A 12,552-nucleotide genomic window follows, 5' to 3' on the forward strand; every position below is an offset into this window, starting at 1 on the left:
TAGTCTGTGTTGTTGCTACGTTTTTATGGTGGTTATGTCTTGACGTATAGATAAGCCATTGTTTCTAGACGATCTGGAATCCGAGCAGCGTGCCGGCTCAGTGGATAGCACCGTTACAGTACAGCCCCAGGTTTGGGAGGGGTCACATCACACCCCACCCACCTCAAGCTCAAAGACATGCAGTTAGGCTAATTGGTGTTTCTAAATTGCTCATGCTTTATGTGCTCTAATGGACTGGCGTGCCATCCAGGGTGTACCCCTGCTTTGTGCCCTATGCTGCCTGGGGTCGGCTGCGGGTTCCCTTGAGAGCGTATCCAGGGTGATTATTCATTGGTGGGAAGGCTGGTCACATGGTATACAGCTGCTGTCCTGGCTTCGGCCCATCTAGTTGGTAAGGCTGTCTTAAAAACCTGTAATGGACTCCTCCTCCATGGCCAAGACTGCAGAATACGTGGCAGGGTGCTTAGCTGATCTGGGAACAGCGGGCAGCACGGTCGCTTGCCTAAGCCAAGTTTTCAGGTTTTCAAGTCCAATAGTGATTTGTGTTCAGTGGTACTTGGTACTCAGTAAGACCACTACAAATGAAGTGCAGAATGGAATTTGCTGATTTGTGATCTGCTGGCAAATTCTGGTAGGTTTAATCTGATTCTGTTGTTTTTTTTTCCTCCAGATTAGCTGTGAGAAATATTTGGACCCTCTGTTTTGGCTTTTGTCAGAAGGAGGGTTGCAGCTGTATGTGACTGAAGGTACAGCTGATTTTTGAGATAGTTACAACAGAAGACCTCATCTGTGAGCCGCTCCCTTTATTGTAGGGAAACAATCTGGTTTAATGGGTAGGAAATAAGTTAACCTCAGCACTGAAAGGGAGAGCTTTGCTGTAAACCAGGCAAGCATTTTGTCCTTTTAGTGGTAAATTAAACCAAATAATGCTGTTCTCTTCATTTCCAGTTCAATACTGAGTCATATTTCGTACATTCAAATCCACAAAATCTGTTAGTACTGTAAAAAAGTGATAAAGGATTTTTAGTAGTAATCTTTAATAGTAGCAGTTTTATTGTCCCTCTATTCCAGTTGTCATGGGTAAATCAGGTTGAGTCTGAATTTGACCTTAATTTATTAATAAACCACTGATTTATTTAGCGTCTGACAGTTTCTTATTCCAAATCAATATTTAATGGTGCTCGGTAATTTTTATGCCATTGAAAGGCACGTTCTAAAGGACTGGTGACTGACCTCAAACTATTCATACTAATTCATGGGACTAAAATTAGAAACACTGGTACTTCACAGGCAGCTTTTAATAGCCATGTAGATATTTATTTCCAGTCTAAAGGTTTCAAATGTGCACATCTGTGACTCTCCCTAATTAGTTATTTAACCCTGAAACACTTTTGTAGGTACTGTCCAGTGTATAGACCACCTTCCACATTAGTTCACTGTAATAAACAATTTGAAATCATTGGGTTTCCTTTTAGACTTATTTCTAGGCAGCACGACTGCTTCTTCTGAATGTCTCCAGTTCTGTTGTTCTATCCCAATTTTCAAAAGTACTTTTGACTCACCAATGTGAGACAAGCTAACCCTTTGTTACATGAATGTAAAATGGGTTTTTATTGGATTTTATTGATATCTTCCCCACCTCCTTAATATGACTGATTCCAAACAGAAGAACACAGTGGATATATGTATTGCCATTACATCAGACTGCGATGGATATTAAAGCCCGTAAGACATAGGCAGTCAAAGTGGGCAGACTATTTCCTGACAACAGTAGAACTTTCTCCAGGTTACAGATTATTAAGTCAAATCTGGCAGTCATCACTAACCAATAAGGCTATATTTGGTCCATTTGTGTTGACAGTAATGTAGCCTGTATTTTCCTAATTATTCATTTTAATTATGAGAGTTTCTCTTATTTGTCCATTTCTTAAGTAACGTATTGAAGTTTGAGCATAACATACACTGCTAAAACATTTTAAATTCATTTCACATAATTGCATACAACATATATGTATGCTAAATGTTTTAAATTATGGTGAATCACTGTATTTAAATTCCTGTGAAACAAGGTTTAGTTTTGACAGTCATTATTTTGAGGAACTTTTAGATTAATCTTGGTGTTCTTTTGGGTCATTTTCCTGAAGATGCCTATTCTGTTGGGTATTCTACTTACTTCGAACATAATTTGTGTTTGAAAAAGCCTTTCTTTGGGGCGCCTGTCGTGTCTGCTGACATGAGATCCCTGGTGGTGCTAATTTCTTTGGCCTATACTTTGATTTCCAAACATGTGTTGCGAAGGTTATATACCCCTGACATGCTTATAATCAATGAGAAATTAGGCTGAAAAATGGGATTTGCGTAAATATAAAGCACTGAGCTGCAGTCACTTTCACTACAGTCCACCCCTCATGTCAAAGAATGGGAAAGAAAACGTCTTAGATGGTGAAATGTCCTGCAAGCATATAGAACTAGTATGGCGGTCATGTTGGGATCCTCAAGGGTTTCTGTAGTTGAAGAAGCATAGAGACTAAAATTATGTTCAGTCTTTATGATACCAGTTACTTGGGTGTCATTTATAAGATGCATCATAGAGTACTGATGTGTTTAACTTCATTAATATCACATGTGACCTTTGCTCCACTCTGGTGTTCCACTCATGCATAAGGTAATGCACAAGTTGGCAGTGTTTCTCATCCAGTTTAGTCTTTTGTCTTGTCGTGTCTAATTTTTATTGTAGTTCAGGTTCAGTCGTGTATATTTTTTTTATTGTAGTTCAGTTTCAGTCAGATGTTTTTTTTGGCTGCCACTGACTTTTAGCAGCAGTGACATGCAGTTTATTGTTATTGTGCCAAGCAAATTAGGGCAAAGGACAAGGAACAAGTAGGAATCCAGACTAGGTTTTCACTACTATGATCACAGTTTTAAAAATGCCACAACCACAGTGCCAATCTAGGTATAGTTTACTGCAATCTTCACAGCATAGTATGCCAGTGTTTTCTGATAACGGCAATAAATAAGCTTAAGCACAAACACCAGCTACATTTATGAATACTGCCTGAATGAAAAATAGTCTTGCTAGCCTGTTACCCTCATTATTTTTTTTCTTCCTTCTGTTATTAATTTGCAAATAGTATAGTGCAGCTAAATATTAGGATCTGTCGACTGCAAGCAAAACACTTCATTTCTAAATGATGACTTGGTCTCACTGGAGAGACATCTGCCTAACATATTATTATAGTTCTTTATTTAATACCCTTGTTTTGCTTCTACAACATTCACTGAAAACAGATGTTCTTAACAGAACATTTTATAAGCAGCGTTGTGCAAAACATTCTAGCGTATACTATTTGACACATGCAAGTGAAGATTCTGCATTCGTCAGAGTGTAATGTTGAAGCACCAGTTGACGATGGTCCTTATGGTTCCTTGAGCAGGGCGACGATCTTCATTCTTTACCACACAGAATGCAACCCTTCTTAAAAAGGCTTGTGAACTTTTTGTTTGCTCTAGAAATGAGAAATGTGCACAGCATTATCATTGCCAGGGCTGACTACTAGTTTTTGTAAATAGGTAACTTTCTTACACAGGGGTCTGGAGAAAGTGAATACATTAAAACTTATGACCTCAATGGCATGCGTGTGTAAAAGGAGCTTTTAAAGGGCTGGATTCTTTAGTTGCTGAGAAATAACCTTAAATGAAAACATGAATGACCAAAATCAGGGTTCTGCAATCCTAATGATACTTATTGAGGAGGGGAAAAAAAATGGGATTTAAAAGAATGTTTAATGTAGTTATCTCAGTAATGTCGTCTCACTTTGTGAAAAACTTCACAATCCCTCAGAAACTCTGTGTGAAAGATATTCTCTGAAATTCTAGTTTAAGATGACTTGCATAGCTAAGAAGTTACATAGCCAATTATTTTGCTTTGCAGGGGTAGGAAATATTGTATGTTATATAATAATGGTCATATATAATGATTAATCCAATATCTCACAAAAGAACTTAATGAACATAGAGTTCAGTTTTAATTTTAATATGATTTCATATATAAAAGACCATGCCATTAAATTATTTAGGTGCATTTTTAAATAGCTGTACAATTGCATTTTCGTTATTCATTTATTATTAAAAATTATTTTATTATTCATTTTGGTAGCCTAGAATGGCAAGTACTTTTGGCAAGTGTGTGGCTCTCTGTTGCAGTTTTTAAATGATCCCATGATCTCCATAGCGCTTTTAGTTTAATTTCTGAGCCGTTTATTTGTAGCAGAAACTGGTGTTTGTGCTTAGCAAATTGTTGAATGAGTGCGTTGTCATCTGTGAGGACCGGGAAATATGTCTGCATATTCTGGTGTTAAAACGGAGTCGTAGTGATTGACCAAGAATAAAGCCAGCAACTCTTCTCTTGCTAGGCGGAGTACTGGACTGTGACGGGCATTTTCAGGGGGGTGGAATGGCCTGGAGGCCAGAAAGTGGAGAGCTTACGGCCTGGGCTTTGCTACCTGCAAATCCCCATGGGTGTGGTCAGAGGAGACTGTTTAACTTGAGAGAGGTTATATTCCATGTTGAGCAGGTGTGGTGAATGGAGCAAAGGAGGTGGCATGAGTGTAAATTATGGGGGGCTTGTAACCCCCCCAATAATCAAAACCAGCCAATACAACCCCCAGGACCCCCTAAAATGGGTGGAGACCTCAGCCCAAAGTTATGCTCTAGGGAGGTGGTGGGGGAGTATCTCTATTGTATTGTGGCATCCTTTGGTGTTTCAAATTCATAAGAATCATCCAACGAATGAGAAAGGAGGTAATGGGAAGGATCTTTTGGTTGTTCATAAAAGATTTTAATTTGTACTTGCACTTAATTTTTGTCCCTCTCCCTCATCCTTCTTTCACTGCACGTTGAGAATCGACTTTATTTTTCAAAGGAACATTAGTTTAGCCAAGGGAGTGGTGGACAGTTTTTATACATTGTACAGTTTATTCTTCCACGCACAGACGTACAGGTTATTCCGCAATCCAGAGTCCGATTCAGTTTGTCGGGCTTGCAGCTTCTCGATTTTTCTCCCATTTGCCGAGTCCATAGACACTCCCCTTCCGTTGCGATTATTTCTTGCAGCGAATCCACTCCACAGCTCATTCATTTCACGAAGGAGCGACTCGCAGTATCGGTTGGTAAAAGGTAAGCAAAATGTAATCGAAATATATTAACATGCGTAGTAATTAGAGTTTAGTAGTTTAATGCAGCGTTGTCTCAGCAACACGGCAAATAAATTTTTAGTGCATTTTTTCCCTCCGTCTCGCAGGTACACATTGTGTTTTTTACTTTAAAAGACAGCAATCAGTGTTGTGTTAGCAGGAAAGAAGCATAAAAGACAACGAAAACTGCCAATTTATGTGTGCTTTTGGATAAATTTGGCATCTTCGGGACTTAGTTGAAAAAGTGAGAAAGTGCCGTTCTGCAAGTGGGCTGGGTCACCTTGTAAATCATATTCAAATAAAGTATTTCAGTCAAGACTGCACAATCGTGATGTCGTATTAAAATTTAAACTTTCGAAAGTGATGCTTGTCAACTTTATCTTCTGTAGTGAGCGCTAACATGGATACCTTCAATATGCATTTTAATTAATAAGGTAATTAATATGGTAATAAAAAAAGTATTTATAGAAACCCAATGCACTTTCCGGCAAATCATGCAATAAAAGCTGCGGCGGAATGGGTTGATAAAATGCCAAATCTAGAAACATCTTGCAGAACAAACGGGGTACAGTCGACTGCTGCGCTCTTTAATTAGCAGCTGCTCTGATTGGGTGGTTGTTCTTCCTCGAGCGCGGCGTGCATGCGCAGTGCGTCCTGCTCTTCCAAGAAAGTTTTGGTAAAAAATGAAAACTGTTGACTGTTGATTTGCTAGTTTAATTTCTATGAAGTATGCTCAGTTCGCCAAATCTAAATTACACTAATAAAATGTTTAGAAATATTTCAAATATTAGCTGGTCATTTGTTTCCTTTTTTTTTGTTTAAAAAGCACTGTAGATTTCCACCATGGCTGAGCTTATCAAAGTAATCAGTCCCAATGTGAAATACATGGAAAATTACATCGAGTCCCAATACGACTATCATACCTCAGTGGTGTCTGGCGACAATGGAACTTATACGGTAACTAACTCTGTCACTGATGCCTTATTATGTATGCATACACTACATATGTATATGTACTATGTACATAGTAGTATTAGAGATATTGCCGTACAGCTGAATTGGTGGCATTTCTGACTGATTGTCTTCGCTGAATAGAGAATTTTTCACTTTTACCTGGTTGCCCATGTTCGTCCTGTTGCTGTAGTTGCCCTCTGGCTTTTTGAATTCGCCCTTCCCCTCTGCTCCTCTAGGTGACTCCTTGTACAACTAGTTTTACATTCCGCACTGCACGTGCTGTTCCCCGCCTTGGGGTCATGCTTGTGGGCTGGGGGGGCAACAACGGCACCACTGTCACAGCTGCGGTCATTGCCAACAAACTGGGCCTGACGTGGAAAACAAAAACCGGCACCAAGGTAAACTGGAAGCATTCCAATGTGAACATATGTTCTGCAATAGGGAAGACGTAACTCTTATTTTCTTCCAAGGACTTTCTTGCCTTACGGTTATGTTGCTCTTTCATGATATTTTAGGCTGGATGTATTTTTATACCTATGAATCAGAGAAGTGATACAAATTTCAGCAATATACCACTCATTGCAAAAAGACTCATTGTCTTTTTGGAAGTGTGACAGTTTATTCACCTGTTTCTGGTTTTAATTTTTATCTTCTCTCAACCCCCCCATCCACCCCCAGAAAGCCAATTATTTTGGCTCCTTGTTCCAAGCATCCACAGTCTGCCTGGGATCAGGACCTGAGGGAGATGTTTACATCCCTTTCCATGACCTGCTTCCCATGGTGCACCCTAATGACATTGTTTTTGACGGTGAGGAAAAGACGCTCACTGTTAAAATGCCAAGAATGCATTGGTTACTGGCTTTTTAACTAGAGTCGTCGTGATTGCATCATGTTTCTTGTGCAGGTTGGGACATATCGTCCATGGACTTAGGCCAGGCAATGGATAGGGCTCAGGTGCTGGACTGGGCCCTCCAGGAGAAACTCCGTCCATACATGTCAAAAATGAGGCCTCGTCGCTCCATTTATATACCAGAGTTCATTGCTGCCAACCAGAAACAGAGAGCTGACAACGTCATCGAAGGAACGATGAGTGAGCAGGTTAGATTCACTGCACGGGGTCCTGCTCTGTTTGCAAAAGAGAGAAGGATGCACATTAAAGGCAAAGAATTCATGAGAAAGAATCTGTAGTCTGTGCAGGTGTTGTTTTATCCCAGTGTTAATAATTTCTTAATGCTCTGAGCCCGACAATGTGCCGCGTCGTAAAAGCCCCACTTCAGCGTCTTCAGAGTCCATCAACCCCGTAAACGTGGCTTTGACGCAGGTGGAGCAGATCCGCAGGGATATCCGGGACTTCCGGGAGAAGAGCGGCGCGGACAAAGTCATTGTGCTGTGGACTGCCAACACCGAGCGTTTCTGTGACCTCGTTCCTGGGGAAAATGACACTGCTGACAACCTGCTGGCTACTATCCAGGTGCATGAGCCGTCGCCGCACTTGCTATAAGCAGTCACAGTGCCCCATATCACACAGACAAATAAGGGCAGGCAGGCAGGCAGGGCATCTGGCCCGTTTTTCTGCCTAAGCCGGATTAACAATTTGTTTTGTTCTTTAAAATCCTCCAGAGGGCAGCAACCGTTACAGGACTTGTAAGCAAATTCCGTTACACGATTTGGAATTAGACAGGACTTTTTGTTTTTGCCCTGACCTGAAACCCCATGCAGAACTGATCTGTCGTGCAAAGACTTAATATCTCACATCATTACAGAAGTTAGATCACCGTTTCATCATCGTCCCAAAAGCCCCCCTCCCCATCCATTTTTCAAGTTTAATTTCTAGTGAATATAGCTTTAAACTTAGCTGAATGGTAACTTGTATATCGGGTGCTGGAGCGGGTTTTTTTTTTGCATAACTGGCTACTTCCTTTTTTAAACTATAAAACTAACATCAGTTAGAAAACCTCTTTCGGTTTATTGCCTTATGAGCCTGTTTGCCGTGTGCCCTCCCACAGAGAGGAGGAGAGATCTCCCCCTCCACCCTCTTCGCTGTTGCCAGCATCCTGGAAGGCTGTGCCTACATCAATGGCTCCCCTCAGAACACCCTCGTACCCGGGGCTGTGGAGCTGGCGATCCGGCACGGGGTCTTCATCGGAGGAGATGACTTTAAGTCTGGGCAGACCAAGATCAAGTCGGTGCTGGTGGACTTCCTTGTTAGCGCTGGTTTAAAGGTAAGTAGGAACAGTATTAATAGTATCTTATTAATCTGCATACGGAAATTTTCTTTCCACCTACCCCATCTTGCTCTCCATGATACACATACGTATGTAGATGAGAGTGCGTTTAGCAGCGAAGGGCAGCCACCTGCAGGGACACCCATGGCGCTGCCCGGCGGAGACTATTCTGCTGAGGTCTGGCTTCCAGTCGACAGCCTTCCAGTCACGGGCACAGAGGCTTAGCCCATTGGCCCACTAGCTCAGCTAAGCTGTCTATTAAGTCTGAGTCACTGGAAAAAAATGGAATGTGGAATTGGGCTGTGTTACAGTACATACAGTATTTTGGGTATTCTGCGGTATATTAAAGTCTTTGAGAAAATCTGCCAAGTGGGGGATTTCAAAATACCGCAGTAGCTTTGCTTTGGAAAATGCCATAAAATATTGCATGCCCTGGTATCATGTTTAGATGGTATGACTCGATGAAAACTTGGATACCACCTATTGGAATGCACCTTTTCTCATTGGTCAAGCATGATAGGTTCCCAGTTCTCAGCTGTTAGGGCTGTTATGGAGTTACTGTCGTCTCGCGCTCCGCGCGGCCACCGTCTCCCATGCTGAGAAGGCTGCGCCTCTTCCGCTCACAGGCGCACGGCTGAAACCCGGCGGGCCCTGCGTGTAGGCATTTACGCAGTTTAACCCGAGAGGCACATGCTAATGATTAAAATGCCAGTAATTACACAGGCCGAGCAGCGCTTGTAAATGTTAGGGTAGTGACAGGGGCAGGGAGAGGCAGAGGGGCCCGTCTGTAGCAAGGGAGAGCAGAGGCTGACATGCTGTGCAGAAGGCCTCAGAAATATGTGCACGTTCCTTTTGGCTCTGCTGCGCTGACTCTGGCCCCCGTCAGCGGAGCTCGCTGGGTGTCAGCGAGTTCACTCTGGCTGTCTGCCAGCCCTCAGCTTCCAGCCATCCCTGCCCCCCCCCCTCTTACTCCCACCCTCTCATCACATAGCATCGCCGCAGACTGACTGAGACCCTGACATGTTTACAACAAGTCTGATTTAAGGCCTTTCTCTATGTGTGTTGTCGAGTTTGCCAGGAGGAGGTGGTGTCCAATTACATCTCTCACGCTGCCGTATCGGACTAAAGGGAGATATTTTAGACTGGCACAGATATTGACCTAATTTGGGAAGGAACGTGTTTCATCCGCTGCTTCTCCGTTCATTAGCTGCAGACTGGGGGTAAAATCTGACATCCAGATAAAATGTGGATGTGTGGGAAAGATGCACGGTGGCTTGGTCAGCTGCTACTAACAGAAAAGGACACGCACTGTTCTTCCGGCTGTCTTCTCTGAGTACAGCCGACCGCCATCGTCAGCTACAACCACCTGGGAAACAACGACGGCATGAACCTGTCCGCGCCGCAGCAGTTCCGCTCCAAAGAGATCTCCAAGAGCAACGTGGTGGACGATATGGTTCAGGCTAACCCCCTCCTCTATGCCCCTGGGGAGAAGCCAGATCACTGCGTGAGTATCCAGGGGCCTGCCTGAGCCAGACCTGCATGCTCCTCCCTGCTCCATAGATACCATAGTTATTGCACGTGTATTATATATATATATATATATAACCTGACCTGCTTTTCACGCTCCTCTGTGCACGCATGCGATGGTCCCCGCTCGGCCTTTCTCTGCGCCTGTGCGCCTTTGTGTTTCTGAGCAAAGACGACCGTCTGTGTCTTAGGTGGTCATCAAGTACGTGCCGTATGTGGGCGACAGCAAGCGAGCCATGGATGAGTACACCTCCGAGATCATGATGGGAGGCACCAACACCATCGCCATACACAACACCTGCGAGGTAACGCTGTGATACTTGATTTTTCCATGGGATCCTGCACAGTGAGGTGCAGGGTTACAGACTAATCAGACTCTAACACCGGGTGGTCTGCTTCTTGCTTAAATTGGTGCAATGTATTTTAGAATGTCCCTGGTTTTTACTGTAAGCACTGCAGTGACCTGAATTTGTGCGATTTTAGTGTTTAGTGCATAGGGTAGCAGACATAGTCACCCTCTTCAAAGGACCTCGGGGCAGCCGTGCTGCGGAATCCTTAAAGGAGAATTCGACACAAAGAGCCTCATGGCAAAGCAGAAACACACGCTTGCTGTTATCTGTGTGACGGGAGTGTGGGGTTTATTCCTTGACAGCCAGTCTTTTTGCGTTCAGGACTCTCTGCTGGCCAGCCCCATTATCCTGGACCTGGTCATCCTGACAGAATTGTGCCAGAGGATCACATTCCGCCCAGAAGGAGACTCCGAGTTCCAGACCTTCCACAGTGTCCTCTCGCTGCTGAGCTACCTTTGCAAGGCTCCGCTTGTTCCTGCGGGCGCCCCCATCGTCAACGCCCTGTTCCGCCAGAGGGCTTGCATCGAAAACATCATGAGGTCAGACACACTTGCTCCCTGTTTCCAGAACTTATCAGTACTGAGCTGCATTACTAACTTGTTTACGCCAAATGTCCAGACTTAACAGCTATATTACATGAGGTATGTGCACCTCCCAGCACAAGCTGCAGAAAAACTAGGAAGAAACCTCTGGGAGACGTTTTAAAGTGCCCTGTACATCTCACAGATATATTCCAACTTGCAGAACTTGCAACAAAAATCCATTGTTTGACCTGAGTGTTTCTGTCGGTCGTTCGTCTTCCAAGTACTGTTAAGTTCGGTTAAACAAAGCGAAGTTGTGACCAGCCTCTCAGAGGGAACTGTGCAGATAATTCACTGCATTTCTTCCAGGGCCTGCCTCGGTCTTGCCCCTCAGAACCACATGCAGCTGGAGCACAAGATGCAAAGGAGCCTTTTCCCCTGCACTAAACGCATCGCTGCAGCAACGCCCAAGCATTCAGCTGGCATCAGCAATGGGTACCACCCTACAGTCATCAATGGGGAACAATACACTAATGGAGATCACTGTTAGAGCTCTGAAACTTCAATAACATCTCTGAAAAACTGCATGGAAACACCAGTGTGCTCTTTTTTTAACTACCATTTTTTTAAGATGTTTTTAATACTCATTAGATAATTAACCATGGTTCTGTTCAGGTATTAAGTAGCACAAGATAAAAATATTGTCCCTTTTAGAAGGCGCTTTCACAGATCTCGTAATAAAAAATGCATTTCAGTACAGTGTTGGGGTTTTGGTGAAAACACTCACCCAAGTGCTGGGTAATTCTTTCCATTACTGTAAATATCATCCTATGGCATGAAGTAGGAATGGGGAAACTTAATAAGCTTAGTTATTAAATCCTTTTTGTACTCAATTAGCAGTGTTAGCACAACAGTGGAATTAATCAATGATCTTTCTTACATCAGAGTGTTGTGAGTTCTCTCCAGAGGTGAATGGTCTTCTTGTTCCTTGGGCCGGACTTGTGCTATTTTACTACATGCTTTTCTTGTAGTTTCAGAATTGAAAGTGCTTTGTTATGCTTTGGAGACAACTTTCTTTTCTTGGGAATGAACTTTGACTTAGCTGTGTTAACTCCACTGTTGGCTGAGGGAGGGAAAAAAAATAAACCTTATCTGAACCACTGTGTCCGCAGTCATGACTTTGGCAGAATCGCAGCGGCGATTTGATGATCTCAGACTGTTTGATCAGTGAGCTGCTGGCTAGGGTGCGAGGCAGGAGGATGAAGCGGTGGCCTGTGCTCTCTCTTCCATAGTTCTCCTCCCCCCCCCCCCCATGTATCTGTTGGTACTCCATTCGGGGGGGGGGGGTGTGTTCCATTTTAAGCCGTGCCTGCAGGTGGGGCAGCAGTAGAGGCTCTCTGTGGAATGGACGTTATGTTTCGACAAGGTGCCTGAAGCCCCATCTGCAGAAGCCACAGTGCACACGGATGACCTGCCCTGCAGCCCAGGGCATCTGCCGCAAGCAGTGCAGACATATAGCTGCTGCGCGCGATAAACCGAACGCTGCCGCGAGCAGCGCAGGCGTATGGCTGCTGCACGCGATAAACCGAACGCTGCTTCACAAGATCAGCATGATAAAATGAATGACACTTCTATGGTGTGGACATTATAGTTGCATTCTTGGGACATATGAACACAGATGATGTTGGGCATTAATAATTATAATTTCTGGTGTATTCCTCACACCTATCTTAACACTATAGTTGCAATAAGAGGTTTGATTTATCCATCCATTTTCTGTAAC

At 43.5% G+C, this 12,552-nt stretch overlaps 1 protein-coding gene across 1 annotated transcript; it reads left to right on the forward strand.

Annotated features, from left to right (window-relative positions):
* Positions 1–4,792: 4,792 nt before the first annotated feature.
* On the forward strand, positions 4,793–11,926 carry LOC111860219 (inositol-3-phosphate synthase 1-B). Its single transcript, XM_023843677.2, has 11 exons — positions 4,793–5,175; positions 6,019–6,149; positions 6,383–6,544; positions 6,825–6,954; positions 7,051–7,244; positions 7,468–7,617; positions 8,153–8,368; positions 9,711–9,875; positions 10,090–10,203; positions 10,570–10,787; positions 11,139–11,926. Exons 2-11 carry the CDS (start codon positions 6,036–6,038, stop codon positions 11,317–11,319), a joined length of 1,644 nt encoding a protein of 547 aa, XP_023699445.1. The 5' UTR covers positions 4,793–5,175; positions 6,019–6,035; the 3' UTR covers positions 11,320–11,926.
* Positions 11,927–12,552: the final 626 nt, after the last annotated feature.

The sequence above is a fragment of the Paramormyrops kingsleyae genome, chromosome 15 (assembly GCF_048594095.1).
Source record: "Paramormyrops kingsleyae isolate MSU_618 chromosome 15, PKINGS_0.4, whole genome shotgun sequence".
NCBI lineage: Eukaryota > Metazoa > Chordata > Actinopteri > Osteoglossiformes > Mormyridae > Paramormyrops > Paramormyrops kingsleyae.

Coding starts and splice junctions, on each gene's coding strand:
- LOC111860219 (XM_023843677.2), top strand. CDS start 6,036: ATGGCTGAGCTTATCAAAGTAATCAGTCCCAATGTGAAATACATGGAA. Junction 6,545..6,824: donor AAACAAAAACCGGCACCAAG/GTAAACTGGAAG, acceptor ATCCACCCCCAG/AAAGCCAATTATTTTGGCTC. Junction 6,955..7,050: donor TAATGACATTGTTTTTGACG/GTGAGGAAAAGA, acceptor TTTCTTGTGCAG/GTTGGGACATATCGTCCATG.